The sequence below is a fragment of the Salvelinus namaycush genome, chromosome 17 (genome assembly GCF_016432855.1).
Source record: "Salvelinus namaycush isolate Seneca chromosome 17, SaNama_1.0, whole genome shotgun sequence".
In the NCBI taxonomy this organism is placed as follows: Eukaryota; Metazoa; Chordata; class Actinopteri; order Salmoniformes; family Salmonidae; genus Salvelinus; species Salvelinus namaycush.
This window is the reverse complement of record NC_052323.1, coordinates 23,446,822-23,470,426: the sequence shown is the minus strand read 5'-3', so window position 1 is coordinate 23,470,426 and position 23,605 is coordinate 23,446,822. Positions and strand designations below refer to the sequence as shown.

Below are 23,605 nucleotides of genomic sequence, written 5' to 3'. Positions count from 1 at the left end.
AGACTGGGGCAAAGGTTCACCTTCCATCAGGACAACGACCCGAAGCACATAGCCAAGACAACGCAGGAGTGGCTTCGGGACAAGTCTCTGAATGTCCTTGAGTGGCCCAGCCAGAGCCTGGACTTTAACCGGATCCAACTGTAGGAAGAGTCTGTAGAGACCAGAAAATAGCTGTGCTGCGACACTCCCCATCCAACCTGACAGAGCTTGAGGAACTGCAGAGAAGAATGGGAGAAACTCACAAAATACAGGTGTGCCAAGCTTGTAGCATCATACTCAAGTAATCGTTGCCAAAGGTGCTTCAACAAAGTACTGAGTAAAGGGTCTGAATTCTTATGTAAATGTGATTAAACATTTTTTTTGCTTTGTCATTATGGAGTATTGTGTGTAGATTTAAGGGTGGACACACAATCTGATCAATTTTAGAATATGGCTGTAACATAACAAAATGTGGAAAAAGTCAAGGGGTCTGAATACTTTCCGAATGCCCTGTACTGTCTGAGCAGCGGAAGTCATAAAAAACACAATTTAAATGTGTTCATTATGCCTTTTTAAAATAAGTTACTCACTTGTGACTGTCTGTTAGTTCATTTAGCTCCCGAAATGCATAGTGTTACTTACAATACAGTGAAGCAACCAATTAAAATATTATTTTCTATAAGCAATCCATTAGATACATTTTAACAGTAGGCCAGTTCCAAACAGTCAACATTGAAGCAGGGACTCTGCTCTCAGCTAGGTAACCTGTTGGAATTTACAGCAAATGTCACTATTTTGAAAGACTTTGAGCAGGTAGGGTCCTCACAGTGAGCAAGCTGCTTCCCTTGGTTTCTGTACTGTGTGTGTCTCTGGCTCTGCATCTCACATTGACTTTGAAAGAAGGAAGAAAGTGGTCCTCATCCATCAACTGATAGTTTTATTGGATGCCGTTTGGGATGCGTCCATTGTATAATCTTCCTGTGCTAGATTAATATTGTGTATTATGGGGTATAATAATGTATTTTGTATGTTGCCAGTGCCACATTTTCTCTGTTCAGACAGAGCTACTCTAGCAGTCTGTGTCATGTCAGAGGTCCCTCTTGAACTTTAAATGAGGCTTTTCAGAAGTTCAGCCAGTCAGTCCTTCTCGCCCAAAGACTTCCAGCTGGAGATGCTGCTCATTATTTAGCACAGTGGATGCATTTCTTTCCCAGCTTGTTTCAGATGCACTGACCAAAACTGCTGAGATATGTCTTTGCTATCATTAAATTGAAGACTTATAGTTTTTTTTCAAAGATTCTCTGTAATTAGTTATTACGCGATCAACTAAATAATAACGTAACTAATTAACTATGAATTTGGGAGCACCAGGGAAAGTAGTCAGATTACAAAGTTATAATTTCCCAATATAACCTTTCAGATATTTTCATATCTGATCAATAGTCTTCTGATTAATGATTTATTTATTTTACCTCACGTTAGTCTCATTCCAAACGTCGTAAATTGTTGGTTATCTGCACGAACCCAGTCTTCACTATGAGTCATCCATACATCAATTGTCTTAAATCATTTATTTATTACTAAGTAATTCACAGAAATGCATAAACAAACAAACTTAAAATAGTTACATGAAATGATGGGAGAAATATGCCCTAGTGGGCTGAACCGGCATGGCGGCTTGTTAGACAAAGGGAAAATTGTGTTCGACTAAGAAGTCACTACAGAGTCCATAATTATAACAATTGACATGCTAATCCTTTACACATGAACGCTCACTCATTCGGGAACAATTGCAATCAATATATATATATTTACGCTCAGTGTGTTGTCTTGATTGCTGGAGAAAAGTTAGTTTTTGTTGGAGAGTTTGGTCCGTCTTTCTGTCTTGGTTATTGTGGATAGTTCAGAGTGACATTCGTTATAGAATGGATGTTTCGGCGGTTGTCTGTCTTCGCGTTCAATGATACCGAATTCCTAGCTGCAGACTAGTAGTCAATATCAAAGACTTGTTCTTATTCGTCTAGGAGTTTAACCACGTGGTATGGTTAAAGATTCAGCAATGGTACTTAACCTTTGTTCTCCTCCTATGGAGAAAAAACATGGTCTACTGATAATTTCTCAGAGTTGGGTTTTATTCGGAATTGCAGAGAGGGGCTGTCTCAGGATATCTGACCCAACTGGGCTCAGGGGCGGGTCCTCGGATTTAGTTCAAATCAAAAGGGATTTGTATTTTTCTTCATTAAACAGTCCAAAATCATATTACACAATTATACAAACAGTATCATACTCACTCATTCATTTTATACAACAAACAGATGTAAACCTCATATCTGAGGTTATTATACAAACAGCGGTATGGTAATGTAGCCACACAGTCTCCCATGAGTTTCCCACATTGTGACAAACGGACCGGTTAATAGCTGGAATCTTCACCGATCTTTTATACTTTTGCAGGAACATGAAATCTGTTCGTACCTCAAGTTCTGTGAGGTGGAAGAAAACCCTCTGTCCTGAAAGTTTACCCTCTCTCTAATACTGTTTGGCCATGAGGAGATTCTCAGGAATTTACGACGTCTCTCTGTGACCACAGCATGGGTTGAAGGAGGAAAGGAGGAGGCAGGGAGTGGCAGGGAGAGGGGGATGGGCTTTATGTACCTAAACAGGCAACGTCATGACAGATACATCTGCCCCCCCAGAGTTCCCTGCCCCCCAGAGCTCCCATGACATTGTTCTATGATGGGTTTGTCACTTGTCTTTTTTAAGACTGCAGCTTTATTTACACAAAGATGATGCTCACTTTGACAAACCCATCATAGTGAATGGATAGTCTTAAGTAGGGGTGAGTGTGTTTTGTTCAAAGCACACTTCTGTATGTAGGCTTTCCAGTAAATGCACACTTATGTCATGCCTGGTGTCATGCCTCATTAAAATGAAAGAGCTGTGACTGCAGTATGGATCAGTATCAACTATGTTCTCTCCAGCCCCTCTGTACAGAGATATGTCATGAGGACAGATTGCCCTCTAAAGCTGAATACCAAATCTCTGATGGCTGGCCAGCCTTTATCCTGCTTGGAGTCCGATTGGGGGGAAAAAACTAAGCGCTACAATTAATTCCATTGATTTGACTAAGTTTATCAGCAGTAATCAGCTTACACAAAGATACTGGCATTGCCTGTGCAGTAAGGAAACGCTCCTCTGTAGTGTGCAGAACAAAAAAGTTAATGTAGGAGACAGCAGGGTGTGCTCTGTGATGAGCCCCACCCTTCTCTAACCCCCCCCTCTCCCAGGCAGGAGGAGTTGCCCAAGCCCTTCCCCCTTCACCAGTGTCTGCAGAGCCCTGAGGAGGAGCTACGGTTCCTGCGCTGCTGTGCCCGCCTGCTCATGCTGTGCCTGCTGCCCACACGAGACGCCCGCTCCTACAGCCTGCGCGTGGTTCTAGTGGAGGTTATCACCACCAAAGGTACACAGACAGCCAGGGACACACCGTCCTCTCTCTAAAGCTCATCCATTATTCATTCAACACAGGGACTGATTCACCATGCGTCCCAAATTGCACCCTATACCCTTTATTATGCACTACTTTTGACCAGGGCCCAAAACCTATGGGAAATTGTGTTCCAAATGGCACCCTTACGCAGTGAATTGGAAATCTATTTCATGCAACACTGGCATGATGAGCAATGATGTGGGCTGGATGATGTGCCAGAGCTCCAACTGGATGACTTGTCAGCTACTGTATTTATGCTGTTAGGAGGAGGGGAAATGCTCTCGCATGCTTCTCGCTGTACTAACCAAAAAACAACAGGGAACAACCAGATATTTGCTGGTGTTAAAATATTAATGACTCTAGACTGTCTCTGAAGACGTCATGTGACGTCATATGGAAAAGCAAAAGGCAACACCAATCAGAAAGGACTGTGTTTCACAACAGGGTTTTACTTCCTTGTGAACTGACTTGCTGTGCCATCACAGATGTGGTTCTGTTAATAGCAGTGAAGGCTGCCTGACTGCAGACCAAGGAGGCAGAGCTAAATGGGCTGTCAAGGTGTGGGGGCGATTTTGTTTATCTTGCAGGCACAGATGGATGACAAAAATATACTTCCAGACCCCTAATTATATCTTCATTACCACCGTTACTTAGCAACATCCCTCCTTCAAGGTACTGAACATGTTAGATTTGCACCGTTTTTTACCCCCACTCTCCTGTCATGGTGTTGGTGAGGTTCTGTTATACCTCCACTCTCCTGTCATGGTGTTGGTGAGGTTCTGTTATACCTCCACTCTCCTGTCATGGTGTTGGTGAGGTTCTGTTATACCTCCACTCTCCTGTCATGGTGTTGGTGAGGTTCTGTTATACCTCCACTCTCCTGTCATGGTGTTGGTGAGGTTCTGTTATACCTCCACTCTCCTGTCATGGTGTTGGTGAGGTTCTGTTATACCTCCACTCTCCTGTCATGGTGTTGGTGAGGTTCTGTTATAACTCCACTCTCCTGTCATGGTGTTGGTGAGGTTCTGTTTTAAGAGCATCCAAAATGCTCAACGTTACTGCTCGACATTAGTGCTGCTCGACATTAGTCAGATATGTTATCAGATTTCAATGTTATTGTTTCACATGTTATCAGTTTTTGGGGGGCATTTGTTCATTTTATTTGATCTCACAACAAAGTAATACAATTTGAGGATAGATTTTATTTCTTGAACAATGGGACATTGTATTCTAACTGAGCTCAACCAGGCTCTAGTACTTCTATGGGTTTCCATGGAGGACTGACTGGGTGGAGAGAGGTGTACCTCCCAAATGGCACCCTATTTCCAATGTAGTGCACTACTTTTGAACAGTGCATAGGGCATTGTTCAAAAGTAGTGCACTCTGTAGGAAATAGGGTGCCATTTTGTACACAACCAGAGAGGGTGAAGTCTGGGGAAATGTACTGACCGCTGCCCTCTGTACCAAGGCTGGGGGCTGCCTGGAGTGGCCAATCTCTGATTCCATTTGCCAGAGATTATCTATGAAATCACCATTTAGAAAGCCATTCCACCAGCTATGTGTGAGGAATCATAGTTTGCTTTGCATCACAGCAGCACAGCACTCAGAAATGTTTGCAGGTTTGGTGCACAGCTGATTCAAATAATCAAAGCTTAATTATGAGTTGATTATTTGAATCAGCTGTGTAGTGCTAGGGGGAAAAACAAAATGTGCGCACAGGGGGGGGCCCAGGACCGAGTTTGGGAATCCCTGCTCTACAAAGTGCACTCCCTTATGGGCCCTGGTCAAAAGCAATGCATTATATAGTGAAAAGGGAGCCATTTTGGACATAGCCCTGGTCTACTGCCTGCCAGCCTTTACCTGTTCAGCTGTTTACGGCTTCTTGCGTAAGCATGTATGAGTCACCCCTTCCCTTATAAAACATTTATCTCCTCCATAAAAATGAAATGTGAAGAAGCCCACTAAGATAGCCAGTGATATCTGAAGGCAGTCCAGACATGCCATTGTAGTAAAGGTAATCCAGGATAGTGTGTGGTTGAGGAAGAGAGTAGGCTTTTACATTCAATGGCTCTTTAGTTTGTGCTTCTGTCAGAGGATGTCACTTGACAATATTAGCTAGTTCTCGTGTGTGTGTCTAAATGATTAAGCTGGAGCATGCCACACTATAAGCCTGTTTTCTACTGTGTGTGTGTGCAGTGCTGAAGCCGCTGGTGGAGGTGCTGAGTGACCCAGACTTCCTGAACCTCATGCTGCTTTCTCAGCTGGAGCACCGCGAGCAGCTCAACGAGCACCACAAGAAGGCCTATACCTACGCCCCGTCCTACGAGGAGTTCATCAAGCTCATCAGCTCCTCCTCAGACATCGACTTCCTCAAACAGCTCAGGTACAGACAGCGCAGCCCAACCCTCCTCCTACTAGTGCTTCTGCGTGTGGCTCGTATGTGTGTCGATGTCCTGACTGACACAGAAGATCTCCAGTTTTCTCATTAGCCATGCCGACACGTACACCTCAACCACGCTGTCTCGTGTCACCCCGACTTGCGTGCGTCATCATACCAACACGTCACACCGCCTCTCCCCTTTAGTGCTGAGAGATTCGTGCTTTTTGAAGCCCGTCGGGTTGTGGTTTGTTTTTTATTTTTTATTATCAATTTAAATGTTTTAAACAATACATGCATTATGTGAGTTCAATGCTGTAACAGCACAAAACAAGATGGTAGTGAGTGACTGCACTTTACTGTCACTTATTAGGCTCTAACCACAACTTATTCACATTACTTTAATAAAATATTTCAGTTGTGTATGTTAGTTATTTTATTCCAAGTCATCATCTCATCTATGCTCAGGCAGTATCAGCCAGACAGCCTTTTATCTCAGTGCTCCCAAAAGAGTCATCAATAGAGTCATCCTGGCTAGCTGCCTGCTGTCTGACGACAAACACTATTTCAGTAGTACTTCAAAGTAGATAAGTCATACTTTTTAAAACTGCTAAATAACAACTATCAATCAATTAGATGTATTGTTGGGTAGAGATGCCTAACAACCACTTTATCTGTCTGCCGCCCCCACAGGCATGCTTGCCCAGCAAGAACCAATGAGAACAGGCAGCTGTAGGCGCAATGGATTCTGGTCATTGTAGTTAATTACCATGTTTTCTGCTCTTAACTATTATGAGTTGGACAACATGTCCCAGAGAGATCTCTCTAGACAAAAGGTGCGTTGAGCACACAGAAAAAAGCCCAAACTAAATGGAATTCAAATAATTAAAGCAACTTCGGTCAATTAGTTATTTAAAAAACGCAATGTCATTTAATCGCTGAGCACTATTCACCTTAAGCCACCCTGAGTGACAAACCTGTGTGTTTGTGAGCCTCTATATACCTGCTTCTCTGTGTCCCTAAGCATAGAGAGCTCTCCTGTCTGACAGCCTCATTCGTGATTCCCTCTCCCCTTGTCACAGCCCTGTGTTTCTCTGTCATTGACATACAGCGCAGCTTTTCATGAAATGACACTAGGACCAAAACAATCCCTGGCTGCAGCCTCTGATCAGGGTGCTTTACCTCCTCTTGGTGTTGGGCTGTGTTCAGCTCTCCTGCAGGCTACAGTCATTACTCCCTCCCTCCCTCCAGCGCCACACTCTTATGAGCCATGCCAACCTGACGAAGTTTCTTGTAGGATCTAAACATTGTTTGTTAGGTAATAAAGGTACGAGGTGGAGCTTGTGTTAGTGAATAAAGGTACGAGGTGGAGCTTGTGTTAGTGAATAAGGTACGTGGTGGAGCTTGTGAGTGTGCAGGCTCTATTTTATTAAGTCAGCCTGTCGACCTAACACCGCAACGCTTGCTGGGTCAGCCTGTCGACCTAACACCGCGACGCTGGCTGGCTGGGTCAGCCTGTCGACCTAACACCGCGACGCTGGCTGGCTGGCTGGGTCAGCCTGTCGACCTAACACCGCGACGCTGGCTGGCTGGCTGGGTCAGCCTGTCGACCTAACACCGCGACGCTGGCTGGCTGGCTGGGTCAGCCTGTCGACCTAACACCGCGACGCTGGCTGGCTGGCTGGGTCAGCCTGTCGACCTAACACCGCGACGCTGGCTGGCTGGCTGGGTCAGCCTGTCGACCTAACACCGCGACGCTGGCTGGCTGGCTGGGTCAGCCTGTCGACCTAACACCGCGACGCTGGCTGGCTGGCTGGGTCAGCCTGTCGACCTAACACCGCGACGCTGGCTGGCTGGCTGGGTCAGCCTGTCGACCTAACACCGCGACGCTGGCTGGCTGGCTGGGTCAGCCTGTCGACCTAACACCGCGACGCTGGCTGGCTGGCTGGGTCAGCCTGTCGACCTAACACCGCGACGCTGGCTGGCTGGCTGGGTCAGCCTGTCGACCTAACACCGCGACGCTGGCTGGCTGGCTGGGTCAGCCTGTCGACCTAACACCGCGACGCTGGCTGGCTGGCTGGGTCAGCCTGTCGACCTAACACCGCGACGCTGGCTGGCTGGCTGGGTCAGCCTGTCGACCTAACACCGCGACGCTGGCTGGGTCATAAGGGATCATAGCTTTCACTTGGTCCGTCTCATGGACAGAGCATGTTTTCCTAATGTTTTGTACACTCAGTGTCCATACATACACTACCGTTCAAAAGTTTGGGGTCACTTAGAAATGTCCTTGTTTTTGAAAGAAAAGCACTTTTTTTTGTTGTCCATTTTTAAAATGACATCAAATTGATCAGAAATACAGTGTAGATATTGTTAATGTTGTAAATGACTATTATAGCTGGAAACGCCAGATTTTATGGAATATCTACATAAGCGTCATTTCCCATTATCAGCAACCATCACTCCTGTGTTCCAATGGCATGTTGTGTTAGCTAATCCAAGTTTAGCATTTTAAAAGGCTAATTTATCATTAGAAAACCCTTTTGCAATTATGTTAGCACAGCTGAAACTTGGTCTGATTAAAGAAGCAACAAAACTGTCCTTTAGACTAGTTGATTGTCTGGAGCATCAGCATTTGTGGGTTCGATTACAGGCTCAAAATGGCCAAAAACAAAGAACTTTCTTCTGAATCTCGTCAGTCTATTCTTGTTCTGAGAAATGAAGGCTATTCCATGCGAGAAATTGCCAAGAAACTGAAGATCTGGTGCAACGCTGTGTACTACTCCCTTCACAGAACAGAGCAAACTGGCTCTAACCAGAATAGAAAGAGGAGTGGGAGGCCCCAGTGCACAACTGAGCAAGAGGACAAGTACATTAGTGTCTAGTTTGAGAAACAGACGCCTCAAGTCCTCAACTGGCAGCTTCATTAAATAGAACCCGCAAAACACCAGTCTCAAAGTCAACAGTGAAGAGGCGGCTCCGGGATGCTGGCCTTCTAGGCAGACTGGCCAATAAAAAGAAAACATTAAGATGGGCAAAAGAACACAGACACTAGATAAAGGAACTCTGTCCTGCTTGATTTTTGCTCTGATGTGCACTGTCAACTGTGGGACTTTATATAGACAGGTGTGTGCCTTTCTACAGGTTGACTCCAAGTTGTAGATGCATCTTAAGGATGATCAATGGAAACAGAATGCACCTCAGCTCAATTTCAAGTCTCAAAGCAAAGGGTTTGAATACTTACGTAAATAAGGTCTTTTTGTTGTATTTTTATACATTTACAAAAATGTCTGAACCTGTTTTCGCTTTGTCATTATGGGGTATTGTGTGTAGATTGAGGATATTTAAAAATAAATAAATTTTAGAATAAGGTGTACCGTAACTTTTTCCACATTTTGTTAAGAGGTCTGAATAGTTTCCGAAGTGTGTGTGTGTGTGCGCACACACACCGGTTAAATAATTATTTTTAAGCTTTGAGACAATTTGAGAGCTGTATTGTATGTGTGCCATTCAGAGGGTGAATGGGCCAGACAAAATATTTAAGTGCCTTCGAACAGAGTATGGTAGAAGGTGCCAGGCGCACTTGTTTGTATCAAGAACTGCAACGCTGCTGAGTTTCACACTCGCACACAGGAAACTTCCACCACCCAAATGACATCCAGCCAACTTGACACAACTGTGGGAAGCGTTGGAGTCAACATGGGCCAGCATCCCTGTGGAACACTTTCGACACCTTGTAGAGTCCATGCCCTGACGAATTCAGGCTGTTCTGAGGGTAAAAGGGGGTTGCAGCTCAATATTAGGATGGTGTTGCTAATGTTTTTTACACTCAGTGTACATGCATACATAAATACAGTGCCTTCAGAAAGTATTCATGCCCCTTGACTTATTCCAGATTTTGTTACAGCCTGAATTCAAATTTTAATAAAGCACTTCTCACCCATTTACACATAATACCCCATAATGACCAACTGTAAGTATTCACACCCCTTTGCTATGACACTTCAAATTGAGCTCAGGTGCATCTAATACATTTTTTAATCATCCTTGAAATGTCACTACAGCTTGATTAGAGTCCACCTGTGACCAGTTTCAATTGTTTGGATGTGATTTACAAACACACATGTCTAGACAAGGTCCCACAGTTGACAGTGCATGTCAGAGCAGAAACTATACCATGCAGTCCAAGAAACTGTCCGTAGTTCTGAGAGAATTGTGATGAGGCATATATCTGGGGAAGGTTTTAAAATAATTTGTAAAGTGTTGAACGTTTCCAAGAGCACAGTAGTCTCCATCGGGAAATTGAGAAAAAAATATGGAACTACCCAAACTCTGACTAGAGCTGGCCGTCTGACCAAACTGAGCAACCGGGCAATAAGACCTTTGTCAGGGAGGTGACCAAGAACCCAACGACCACTCTGACAGAACTACAGAGTTCCTTGGCTGAGATAGGAGAACCTGCCAGAAGGACAACAGTCTCCACAGCACTGCATGTGACCGCTGCTCCCCATCTAACTTAACAGAGCTTGAGAAAATATGCAATGAAGAATGGGGGAAAATCCAGATGTGCAAAGCTTATACAGACATACCCAAGATGACTCAAAGCTGCAATCACCACCAAAGATATTCTACAAAGTATTGACTCGGGTGTGAATACTTATGCAAATGATTTTTGTATTTCATTTTAATTAAGTTTGCAAACATTTCTAAACATGATTTTACTTCGTCATAATGGGGTATTGTGTGTAGATGGGTGAGGAAAAAAAAATATTGAATCCATTTTGAATTCAGGCTATAATACAAGATGTGGAATAAGTCAAGGGGTATAAATACTTTCTGAAGGCGCTGTGCATGCAGCTGGTGTTCAGCCTGCCGTGTGCATGACGATCAGAAACTGCATTAGAGGACGGATGTATACATCCCAAATGGCACACTATTCCCTATAGTGTGCTACTTTTGACCAGAGCCCTATGGTAGTGAACTCTATAGGGATGAGGGTGCCATTTGGGATGCAGACATTGAATGCCCTGTAGTTACTAGTGTATGATAAATCAGCAAAGCATCTTATAATACCTGATCCATCACAACTGTGGATCAGTCCAATCTTTCTGTATGGCACACTCAAAGGCAACGATTTCATATGCTTTAATCGTTAAAACTAGTCATGTTCTCCACATCGATCACAAGATATAGACCCTTTATTTCTTTCGTTGCCAATTTGAAGCTATATTGATCCAATTGTAAACAATTTTTTTCTTAAGCACTCTGAGCCTTGGCAATGTTCTCTTGTATTAAGCAGCTGGCTAAAATGTTGCAAGGACAGCCTGCTACATTATCTAAGGATGACTCATGTATCTACTGTTGGTAGTCTGTTTACCAGAGGTGTCTGATCTGATTCTCAGTTACGGAAATCATTTTGGCTAATGTGTTTGTTCTCTTGCCGTGTCCAACAGTTTAAACCAGTGGATTTACTTTTTAGGCATTTAACAGAGGCTCTTTATCAGAGCTGACTTACAGGAGCAATTAGGGATAAGTGCGTTGCATAAGGGCACATCGGCGGATTCGAACCAGCGACCTTTTTGTTATTGGCCCAACGCTCTTAACCGCTAGGCTACCTGTTGGATATAAGGCTTTTCACTTGCGAGATAATTGCAGTATCCAGACAGCTAAATGAGCTAGCTTAGCATGGTAGATGTAACCATATTTAAGCCCACTGATGACGAAGAGCTCTAGCTTAAATTACACTGAACCTGCCCTGTCCGTATACCTTACTGCTGGGTTTCCATGGGAACTGAGCTTCAGTAAGATGACATGTACTGTAGCAAAGCGCTTTATCAGGGAATTATATCAGTGTAGGTTTTATATCAGTGTAACAGGGGGGTTTTATATCACTGTAACAGGTCTCTAAAACAGGGGGGGGGTTATATCAGTATAACAGGTCTCTAAAACGGGGGTTTTACATCACTGTAACGGGGGTTTTACATCACTGTAACGGGGGTTTTACATCACAATTGTTTCTATTGTCCAAGTGTTTAAACACCTTGATTGTTTATTCAAATATGTAATACAAATCTCAACTTCTTTTGGGTCTGTTTTATTCCACTATAATGCTCCAGGGCTCATTTTTTTTAAGCATTTTGGCATGTTTTTATAGAATTGGAAAATAAAACATTTTATAAAGCTAACGTCCCTTATCACTACAACATGTCTCTAAAACAGGGGCGTTTATATCACTGTAATACACAGCAAATACTTCAATTGTTTAAGCATATGTTGCAGAACAGTGAATATTGACAAAACATTGCTTAAATGGGTCAGGGGTTAGCCAACATATACTCAAAACAGACATGTTTTCAAGTTCAATGCAAACATTTATAAAATATGGTAAATGAATAATTTAAATCAGCCTATTCCCTATATAGTGCACTGCTTTTGACCAGAGACATGGGCCCTGGTTAAATGTAGTTTACTATATAGGGAATAGTGTTCCATTTGGGACACATACAGTGTTCCCATACAGGCAGTGGTTGATGATGCCTTCTGTCTATTTTGTGCTGTATTGTGTCAATACCCCGTAATGACAAATCAAAAACGGGTTTTTAGAATTTTTTGTTAATGTATTAAGCGATTACAGCCTTGAGTCCTCTTGGGTATGACGCTACAAGCTTGGCACACCTGTATTTGGGGAGTTTCTCCCATTTTTCTCTGCAGATCCTCTCAAGCACTGTCAGGTTGGATGGGGAGTGTTGCTGCACAGCTATTTTCAGGTCTCACCAGAGATGTTCAAGTCCGGGCTCTGGCTGGGCCACTCAAGGACACCCCAGTCTGAGGTCCTGAGTGCTCTGGAGCAGGGTTTCATCAAGGTTCTCTCTGTACTTTGCTCCGTTCATCTTTCCCTCGATCCTGACTAGTCTCCCATTTCCTGCTGCTGAAAAACATCCCCACAGCATGATGCTGCCACCACCATGCTTCACAGTAGGGGTGGTGCCAGCTTTCCTCCAGATGTGACGCTTGGCATGGAAGGTTCTATTTCCACAGAGAAACTCTAGAGCTCTGTCAGTGGCCACTGGGTTCCTGGTCACCTCCCTGACCAAGACCCTTCTCCCCCAATTGCTCAGTTTGGCTGGGCTGCCAGCTCTAGGAAGAATCTTGGTGGTTCCAAACTTCTTCCAGTTATGAATGCTGAAGGCCACTGGGTTCTTGCGGACCTTCAATGCTGCAGAAGTCTTTTGGTACCCTTCCCCAGATCTATGCCTCGACACAATCCTGTCTCGGAGCTCTTTTTATGTAGACATGTGTGCCTTTCCAAATCATGTCCAATCCATTTGAATTTACCACAAGTGGACTCCTGTTGTAGAAACAGATGAAGGATGATCAATAGGAACAGGATGCACCTGAGCTCAATTTCGAGTCTCATAGCAAAGGGAATGATGTAAATAAGGTATTTCTAAAAACCCGTTTTTGCTTTGTCATTATGGGGTATTGTGCGTAGATAGATGAGAAATGTTTTATTTAATCCATTTCAGAATAAGGCTGTAACGTAACAAAATGTGGAAAAAGTCAAGGGGTCTGAATACTTTCCGAATGCACTGTATGGCTAATGCTCTATGTAATGTTAGTGACGTGTTGCATGTGTGTCTACGTCAGTCTTAAGATGACATGCTGTATGACGCAAATATTATTTCCTGATGGATACAATGGTTATCATCCCAATCATATCTACCCATATCCAAGGTCACATGGCCTTGAACTACCCTCAGCATTACTTGTAGTTGACTGCAATGAGGTAATTACATGCAAACCAGTCTGTCTGTGAGAGTGCCAGAGGGAGCAATATTCCATGCTAAATATTCAACACCATTCTATGGGGCCCTGCAGTCTATTACATTTATTTGACGTCTCTGGTCATTTGAGGCGAGGCATGGTATGAGGCAGTGAGAACGCAAAATGATTGCAATTGGTGTCATCTCCACTTGCTTGGAGTCATCGTTTCATTGGCACTTTAATGGCTTATTTCACCTGTAATTGGGATGTGAAATTCAAACTAAATGTTCTCTGCACCACCATGGCTTTCCTACCTTCTGATACTTAACCATAAATGACATCCATCTTACTATTGTAACGGGTGGCTCTTTGGGCAGGCCTACAGGATGACGTCCTGTTTTCAATTATACTAATGGTACGGTAGTCCAGCTGAAACAACTCCTTTTTGTTCTTCCCGTCTCTTCTCCCTTCCTAACTTCTTCCTCTCTCTCCTTCTGTAGGTACCAGATCGTTGTGGAGATCATTCAGGCCACCACCATCAGCAGCCTCCCCCAGCTGAAGAAACAGAAAGGTAGGCTATGAACAACAACTCCACTGCCTCTAGTGAACAACCTTTAGCTACAGGCTGTGTTCTAGACCGTATTCACAAAGCATCAAGAGTAGGAGTGCTGATCTAGGATCAGGTCCCCCCCTGTCCATGTAATCTTATTTAATGTGAACTAAAAAGGAAAACTGATTCTAGATCAGCACTCCTACTCTGAGATGCTTTATGCGTACGGGTCCAGGCATATAACAGCTCTGATGTCAATGGAGTTTGTTGCATCTATGACTAAGAGCTATGATTGACAGCTGGGCAGTTACCAAGGCGTCGGCACAGTGATTATCCAGAGAAATTCACCGGAAATTTCCTATGAGGCAAAGGTTCTTTGAGCCAGTGAATGCATTAAAATGTTTCTCTCTCAGCAAGCTGCGACACTTTAATATTCTCTCTTTCTCAGCGAGCTGCGATGGGCAGTGGACTGGAAACTGACAGGCTGGAAGCTAAATGTCATTCACTGACTGATCTCTCACACAGCAGAAAGGAGAGGCTGCCGTTGTCAGTCTTCACCCTTTCTCAGATGAATTGAGCGATACGATTCAGAAAGAGGGGGGATGATTTGTATGTGATGAATGAGAAAGACATTGTGGCAACTCCAATGTGAGCTAAAAGCTGTTCACTTGATCCTCTGTCTCACCCCATCTGCCTCCCAGCCAGGCTTTCATTACCGCTGTACAGGGGGGAAATTGAGTTATGTTTGTAGAAGGGCAGATGATGTTTCCTCCACAACGTAGTGCGTCATGTTCTCATTCACCCTCCTCTAGTCCATCCAGAGACGTCATGTTGAAAATAGATGTAACATGAGTTGTCTGAATCATCCTAACACAGTAATGGGGATGGTGTGGAACTCAATAGTGTCAATTTATCTGAAGAATTCATGTCCCATCTCCTGTCTGTCTGAGACCTGCAGGGTTCTGTTGTTCTCTCTGTCTGAGGGAGCTAGTTTTATTGGTCTCAATACAAGGTTGATAAAGAATCTCTTCTCTCATCACTATTTGAAGGGCTGTGCCTTTGTCTTTGGTGTTCGCTTTGATTAACCTATCAAATCTTTGGATTAAAGCATCTGTGGCCTCCGTGGTGGTATTTAACTGATCAACCGTATATTTTAAATACACTAAGATGTCCTCCAACAACTCGTCCCTACAGACAGTAAAGGGAAGGAGACTGCAGCCATGAAGGCCGACCTGCTCAGAGCACGCAACATGAAGCGCTACATCAACCAGCTGACTGTGGCCAAGAAGCAGTGTGAAAAACGCATCCGTCTCCTGGGAGGCCCCAACTACGAACAGCAGGAGGAGGGCTGCACGGACGAGGGAGAGGGCCCCCAGAGTCAGAGGGTATGACTACACACACACACAGTGCCCAGTGTTGATGTTTGGCTGGGGTTTATGTCAGTCTGTCTGCAGTCCCTTTGCTCTAAACCCTCTAAATCTAAAAAACCCTCAACTCTCTAATCACAAAAAATGATATTGCTACATGCGCTGAATACAACAGGTGAAATGCTTACTTACAAGCCCTTAACCAACAATGCAGTTAAGAAAATATTTACTAAATAAACTAAGTTTTTAAAAAAGCAACACAATAAAATAACAGTAACGAGGCTATTTATACAGGGAGTACCGAGTCAGTGTGCGGGGGTACAGGTTAGTCGAGGTAATATGTACATGTAGGTAGGGGTGCATAGATGATAAACAAAGAGTAGCAGCAGCGTTAAAAAAAGGGGGGGGGGGGGGGGGGTCAATGCAAATAGTTTGGGTAGCCATTTGATTAACTGTTCAGCAGTCTTATAGCTTGGGGGTAGAAGCTGATCAGAAGCCTTTTGGACCTAGACTTGGTGCTCCGGTACCTCTTGCCATGCGGTAGCAGAGAGAACAGTCTATGACTAGGGTGGCTGGTGTCTTTGGCAATTTTTAGCAATTCCTTCCTCTGACACCGCCTGGTATAGAGGTCCTGGATGGCAGGAAGCTTGGCCACAGTGATGTACTGAGCCGTATGCTCTACCCTCTGTAGCGCTTTGCGGTTGGATGCCGAGCAGTTGCTATACCAGGCGGTGACGCAACCAATTAGGATGCTCTCGATGGTGCAGCTGTAGAACAGCATTCTTACGTATGTGTTCCTTTTGTCCAGGTGTGAAAGGGCAGTGTGGAGTGCAATAGAGATTGTGTCATCTGAGGATGTGTTGGGGTGGTATGCTAATTGGAGTGGGTCTAGGGTTTCTGTGATGATGGTGTTGATGTGAGCCATGACCGGCCTTTCATGGCTACAGACGTGAGTGCTACGGGTTGGTAGTCATTTTAAGCAGGTTACCTTGGTGTTCTTGGGCACAGGGACTATGGTGGTCTGCTTGAAACATGTTGGTATTACAGACTCAGTCAGAGACCGTTTGAAAATGTCAGTGAAGCACTTGCCAGTTGGTCAGCGCATGCTCGGAGTACACGTCCTGCTAATCCCTCTAAACCAGGGGTCAAACTCATTCCATGTAGTGTCGGCTGGTCTTTGATTTTTTTACTTTCAATTAAGAACTCGACAACCAGGTGAGGGGAGTTCCTTACTAATTTGAACTTACTTCATCAATCAAGTACAAGGGAGGAGCAAAAACCTGCAGACGATCGGCCCTCCGAGGAATGAGTTTGACACATGCTCTAAACCCTCTAAACTCTGACAAAGTGCCTGTAGCAGATGAAATCCTGTTTTATCACACGGCAGAACAGCCAAGACGGCAGAACAGCCAAGACGGCAGAACAGCCAAGACGGCAGAACAGCCATGTGTTTGTTTGACAGTGTAATATCTACAGCACACACATACACTGAGCCCTTTGGCATTTCACAGTGAGGACTGTGTTGACATGCCCAGAGGTTCCCTATAGAGGATAATTACAGCAGGGAGAGGAAGACCTTATTGCCTCCCAGTTCATTACATTAGTTCATATTGTAACTGTATTTGAGTGTCATTAAACATTACTTTGACTCCTCTGCAGTCCCAGATGACTGAGCTTTAATGAATGTGGACCTGGCATTCCCTTATCTGGAGTTCAGTAACTGATCGGATGGGGCTCTGGTCAAAGTAGTGCACTTTGTAGAAAATGGGGTGCTGTTTGGGATGCAGTTTGTGTCAGCCCACCCTGAACACCCTGTTGGAACATTGGCCCATTAGTCCCGTAACGACATGATGGCTGAGCTCTCAATGTTTTTGACGAGCACAGTGTCTGTATCTGGCAGTGATGAATAACCCCAGGTCTCTTCACCACACTGAGTGGTGCTCCACTCTGTACATTTTTGTTGTCACCTTTAAATTGGCTGGCTAACCTTCAAATCAATGGCATTTATTGACTGGCTGCCACCCTATTCTGATTCAGAGGGGTTGAGTTAAATGCAGAAGACACATTTCAGTTAAACTGACTAGGAATCCCCCCCCCCTTTCCCTGTTCCCTACATAGTGGAATACTTTTGACCATAGCCCTGTGTTTAAAGGTAGTGACCTAGATAGGCAATTGGGTGCCATTTGGGATGCAGAGTCTGCTGTTCTCTGGGGCCAGTATTCAGGGTTCCTGTAGTCATGAAAATCCTGGAAAAGTCATGACATTTTACAATTGTGTTTTCCAGCCCTCAGTTTTGGAATTTTATTTTAAGAATTTGTTAGTGTAATATATTTAGGCACAGTTTAAAAATATATTTTAACAATCAAATAAAAATCTACATATCAGCCAGGATCGGAATGACGCTTTAGCGCATGTGTGTTTAAGCGCATCACTTGCATGTGTGCACGACGAGTGGGACGTTTTTCAAGGACAGAGACAGCAGCAGGTAGGCCTAGTGTGTAAAATATGATAGAGAACAAATTAATAACTAATTAGGTAGCCAATTCAAAACATATTGTACCCTCTAGTTAACTGTTTAGCTAGTGTTATCATGTTTGAATATTTTCGTCATATCCCCCAAAACCTTCCACAGACACTCGCGACTAAGGCCAAACAAAGTTGATTAAAATTTTTGAATGATTCATATGATTCTTTTCAACGGTTCTTTTTGACGAAACAAAGGATTCACTTCGCCGTTGTATTAGATGGGATTCGGTTCAATCGAATCATGCGACTCAAAATATTGAAAAAAATATTAATATTAATTTGTGAATCGCGAACTTCAGGGGAGTTTTTTTAAAATATATCCTTTTGAATTATGTCACTTACCCTTGTTTTGTAGTCGATTTAGGCATCCAATGTAAGGGACATTGCAACACAATACATTGCTAGTCAGCCTGCAAGTAAACGCATCTAAGGACTAAGGTCGGTTAAGGACTTATTTAACCTATATTTAACTAGGCAAGTCGGTTAAGAACAAATTCTTATTTACAATGACAGCCTGCGGGGATGGGGCCACTTTTATTTATTTATTTATTTATTTATATATATATATATATATATATGTTTTAATACATTATAAATATAGGACAAAACGCACATCACAACAAGAGACAACACTACATAGAGACCTAAGACAACAACATAGCATGGCAGCAACACAACATGGTAGCAGCACTTAACATGGTACAAACATTATTGGGCATAGACAACAGCACAAAGGTCAAGAAGGTAGAGACAACAATACACCACACATAGCAGTCACAGCTGACAGAGTGTCCATGATTGAGTCTTTGAATGAAGAGATTGAGATAAAATTGTCCATTTTGAGTGTTTGTTGTAGCTCATTCTAGCTGCAGCGAACTGAAAAGAGGAGCGACCCAGGGATGTGTGTGCTTTGGGGACCTTTAACAGAATGTGACTGGCAGAACGGGTGTTGTATGTGGAGGATGAGGGCTGCAGTAGATATCTCCAGATAGGGGGGAGTGAGGCCTAAGAGGGTTTTATAAATAAGCATCAACCAGTGGGTCTTGCGAAGGGTTTATAGAGGAGTATAGAGTGCACTGATGTGTCCTATAAGGAGCATTGGTGGCAAATCTGATGGCCAAATGGTAAAGAACATCTAGCTGCTCGAGAGCACCCTTACCTGCTGATTTATAAATGATGTCTCTGTAACCTAGCATGGGTAGGATGGTCATCTGAATCAGGGTTAGTTTGGCAGCTGGGGTGAAAGAGGAGCAATTACGATAGAGGAAACCAAGTCTAGATTTAACTTTGGCCTACAGCTTTAATATGTGCTGAGAGAAGGACAGTGCACTGTCTAGCCATACTCCCAAGTACTTGTATGAGGTGACTACCTCAATCTCTAAACTCTCAGAGGTAGTAATAACACCTGTGGGAAGAGGGTTTTGGAGGTGTTCAGAACAAGGTTGTTAAGGGTAGAGAACTAAGAAAGCTTTGTTGTAGAGCATTTAACACAAAATTCAGGGAGATGCCAGCTGAGTATAAGACGGTATCATCTGCATATACATGGATGAGAGAGCTTCCTACTGCCTGAGCTATGTTGTTGATGTGAATTGAGAAGAGCATGGGGCCTAGGATTGAGCCTTGGGGTACTCCCTTGGTGACAGGCAGTGGCTGAGACAGCAGATTTTCTGACTTTATACACTACAATCTTTGAGAGCGGTAGTTAGCAAACCAGGCCAAAGACCCCTCGGAGACACCAATACTCCTTAGCCAGCCCACAAGAATGGAATGGTCTACCGAATCAAAAGCTTTGGCCAAGTTAATAAATGGTCAGACAGTGACACATTCTTACCTGCATTTAGCTGATATAGGGTGTAATCAGTTTCTATTGGACAACTTCAGGTATGTTTATCCCCGTTTCGCTCCGTTTGCTTCCGTTTAAGAAACTTTTTCAACAGAATCGGTGGAATGAATACACCCCTGATCACACGTAAACACAGTTCACTTTTGTAGCAGCCACGTTGGATTCCTTTTTCCATCTATACACACTCTCCTCACCTTGTCCCTTTGTTTGTGGACTTCAAATAATGAATATGTCTCTTGCTTTTCCTTCATTTTGAGACTAAATTAATTTGTTCAAAACTGTTGTCTTTCTCAGACAACTACTCACCACATTTTATGCGCTACAGTGCTAGCTAGCTGTAGCTTATGCTTTTCAGTACTAGATTCATTCTCTGATCCTTTTATTGGCTGGACAACATGTCAGTTCATGCTGCAAGAGCTCTGATAGGTTGGAGGACGTACTCCGGAAGTTGTCATAATGACTAAGTCTATGGAAGGGGGTGAGAACCATGAGCCTCCTAGTTTTTTTTTTTTATTGAAGTCAATATACCCAGAGGAGGACGAAAGCTAGCTGTTCTCTGGCTACACCATGGTGCTACCCTACAGAGTGCTGTTGCAGCTACTGTAGACCATTGCAAAATAGTGTGTTTAAATCAATTATTTGGTGACAAGATTATATTTAGTGTGGTTTTATCTAAAATGTTTGAGCAGGGCTGGATCAAAAGCCTCTATGTAAACCCCCTGTGTTCTGCCTGTTCCCTGTAGATCCTCCAATTTGAAGAGATCATGTCTAACCCAGGGTTCCGGGAGCACTTCCGTGTCTACATGGAGCGAGTGGACAAGAGGGCTCTCATCAGCTTCTGGGAGCTAGTGGAGATGCTCAAGACTGCCAATAAGGTAAAGTTGTCACATCCTCCAAAAGCAAACGTTAAGCCAGTGTTAGTGACTACTGACATCATGTAAAATATCTCCGACAGGTAACATTACTCTGAGACTTGTGGGGAAACTGAATCTGTCTATTAAAGCTGAAAACCCAGTGCACATCCTGACACGTTTTTTCCCAGAATGAGGTTCCCCAGCTGGTGGGGGAGATCTACCAGAACTTCTTTGTGGAGAGCAGGGAGATCCCGGTGGAGAAAGCCCTGTACAAGGAGATCCAGCAGACCCTGGTGGGGAACAGGGGCACGGACGTGTTCCACCGTATCCAGGGTGATGTGTATGAGACAATGAAGGAGCGCTACTACCCGTCCTTCCTGGTCTCTGACCTCTACGAGAGGCTCATCAGGAGAGAGGAGCAGCAGTGCAGCTCCCAGTCCAGCAGCGAGGACAAGGATGAAGGGGTAAGCTGGGAAGGGGACACACACTGGCGCAGATGTACACATACCAGCCAGCATATACTCCTGTGTGCTACAGTGTTGTCCGTAGAGTACCACAGTACGAGTCATAACCATAAAACCTAGCGGTCAAACAGGGAAATGGTTCTAATCATTTTTTGCACCATGAATGTTTCCTATAGGGAATTTTAGAAACACTTAAAATAAGGGTTGTGTTTCACGTAGGCTTACCCTGGCGCGACGTTTAGATAACCGTGTTAATCTCTCTAGGACAAAGTGACTTATCAATACATTCACATGTATTTACCTCCCAAAAATGAAATGCTAATTATCAGCTAATGTGGCTATCATAAAGAACTACAAATGCCATAATGATCTGGACGAGACTGCCGAATTGAGGCAAAGTTAAAAATATCTGGATTAACTATCTAATGTTAGCTACATTTAGTAATGAATAAATTGGAAACATTTCTTTTAAATGGACAATTCTGTGAACTGTCTTGTGCAAGTTTTAAATTGACACAATACCTGCTAGCAAAGGTGTCAGCTAGAGATGATGTGTAGTCTTACATGATGTCTACTTTGCTAATTCGAAAGAGCTAATCTGAGAGTAAATACAGGTGAATATATTGATAAGTCACCTTGTCTGAGAGAGATTTACATTGTTATCAAAAGGTCACGCCAGGGTGAACCTACACGAAACACAGCCCTTATTTTAAGTGTAAAATCCCATATGGGAAGAACTTGTGCTGGAAAAACAATTGTAACCATTTCCCTGTTTGACTGCTAGGTTTTCTGGGTATTATGACACCTCCACTGTGGGGTTCTGTTAGCATTGTGGCAAGTTCATCCACGTATTTATTATCACCATCATCTAAACCTCCACCTCTGCACAGCTCCAGGTTCTGGAGGGAGGGGAGGAGGCGCTGGACGAGGGCACTAAAGGCATCAATGAGCAGGCCAGCTACGCTGTCAACAAGCTGCGCCAGCTCTACGACAAGCTGGAGTACAAACGTCAGGCCCTGGGCTCCATCCAAAATGCCCCCAAGCCAGACAAAAAGGTATCCCACTACACCGTTCAGCTGCTATTGTTTCAATGCATGGTGAATGTGTTTTAGAAGGTGTGTTTTTATGAACTCTGATATTGAGTTTACCCTCAAGGTTGCATCCTCTCTATTTATGGTTACTTGACAAATACAAAAGCCCATCATTGACTGTGCTGCTGTCATTTACCTGCAGGCCAAACACACTTTTTCTACCTCTCTCTCTGTCTGTCTGTGTGTTGGCATTCATAAAGAACCCATACATTTTTCCCTGAAAGAATGTCTGCCCCTACCTGTAATACAAGCAGCCCTTGACAACTGACATTGATTGAACAGCCACCTTTAAATCAAAATGTATTTGTCACATGCTTCATTAACAACAGGTTTGGACTAACAGTGAAATGCTTACTTACGGATCCCAACAATGCAGAGAGAAAAAAAAGAAAGAGAAATAATATATATCTTGTATCAAATCAAACTTTATTTGCCACATGCCCCGAATCCAGCAAGCGTTGACTTTACCGTGAAATGCTTACTTACAAGCCCTTAACCAAGAGGAAGAACATATTAACCAAGTAGGCTAAAATAAAAAGTAACACAATAAGAATAACGAGGCTATATACAGGGGGCACCGGTACCGAGTCAGTGTACAGGCTAGTTGAGGTAATCTGTACATGTAGGTGGGGGCGATGTGACTATGCATAGGTAACAAACCATCAGCGAGTAGCAGCAGTGTATGAGAGAGGGGGGGTGTCAATTTAAATTGTCCGGTGGTGATTTTTATGAATTGTTCAGCAGTCTAATGACTTGGAGGTAGAAGCTGTTGAGGAGCCTTTTGGTCCTTGACTTGGCGCTCTGGTACCGCTTGAGAGGTTGAAAATGTCAGTGAAGACACTTGACAGTTGGTCCGTGCATGCTTTGAGTACACTTCCTGGTAATTCGTCTGGCCCAGCGGCTTTGAATGTTGACGTCTTTTAAAGGTTTTGTTCACAACGGCTACCAAGAGCGTTCTCACACAGTCATCCAGAACAGCTGGTGCTTTTGTGCATGCTTCAGTGTTGCTTGCCTCGAAACGAGCATAAAAGGCATTTAGCTCGTCTGGTAGGCTCGCGTCACTTGGCAACTAGAGTTTGGGTTTCCCTTTTGTAGTCCATAATAGTTTGCAAGCCCTGCCACATCCGATGAGCGTCAGAGCCGGTGTAGTAGGATTCAATCTTAATCCTGTATTGACGCTTTGCTTGTTTGATGGTTCGTCTGAGGGCATAGCGGGATTTCTTATAAGCGTCCGGATTAATCTCCCGCTCCTTGGTACTGTGTATGAGACACAGTTGGTACTCTGTCTGGGTTAGAGCCATCTTTT

The 23,605-nt window shown here is 43.8% G+C and overlaps 1 protein-coding gene across 2 annotated transcripts in view; it reads left to right on the top strand.

Moving 5' to 3' along the window:
• Window positions 1-23,605, top strand: part of snx25 (sorting nexin 25) — a 57,609-nt gene that overhangs the window by 10,565 nt on the left and 23,439 nt on the right. For both annotated transcript variants that reach the window (XM_039012471.1, XM_039012472.1), the window contains 7 exons: window positions 3,267-3,439; window positions 5,663-5,849; window positions 14,105-14,175; window positions 15,349-15,539; window positions 20,634-20,765; window positions 20,933-21,208; window positions 22,099-22,263. In XM_039012471.1, coding sequence (XP_038868399.1) covers window positions 3,267-3,439; window positions 5,663-5,849; window positions 14,105-14,175; window positions 15,349-15,539; window positions 20,634-20,765; window positions 20,933-21,208; window positions 22,099-22,263 — 1,195 coding nt within the window. The remainder of the gene's footprint in view (window positions 1-3,266; window positions 3,440-5,662; window positions 5,850-14,104; window positions 14,176-15,348; window positions 15,540-20,633; window positions 20,766-20,932; window positions 21,209-22,098; window positions 22,264-23,605) is intronic.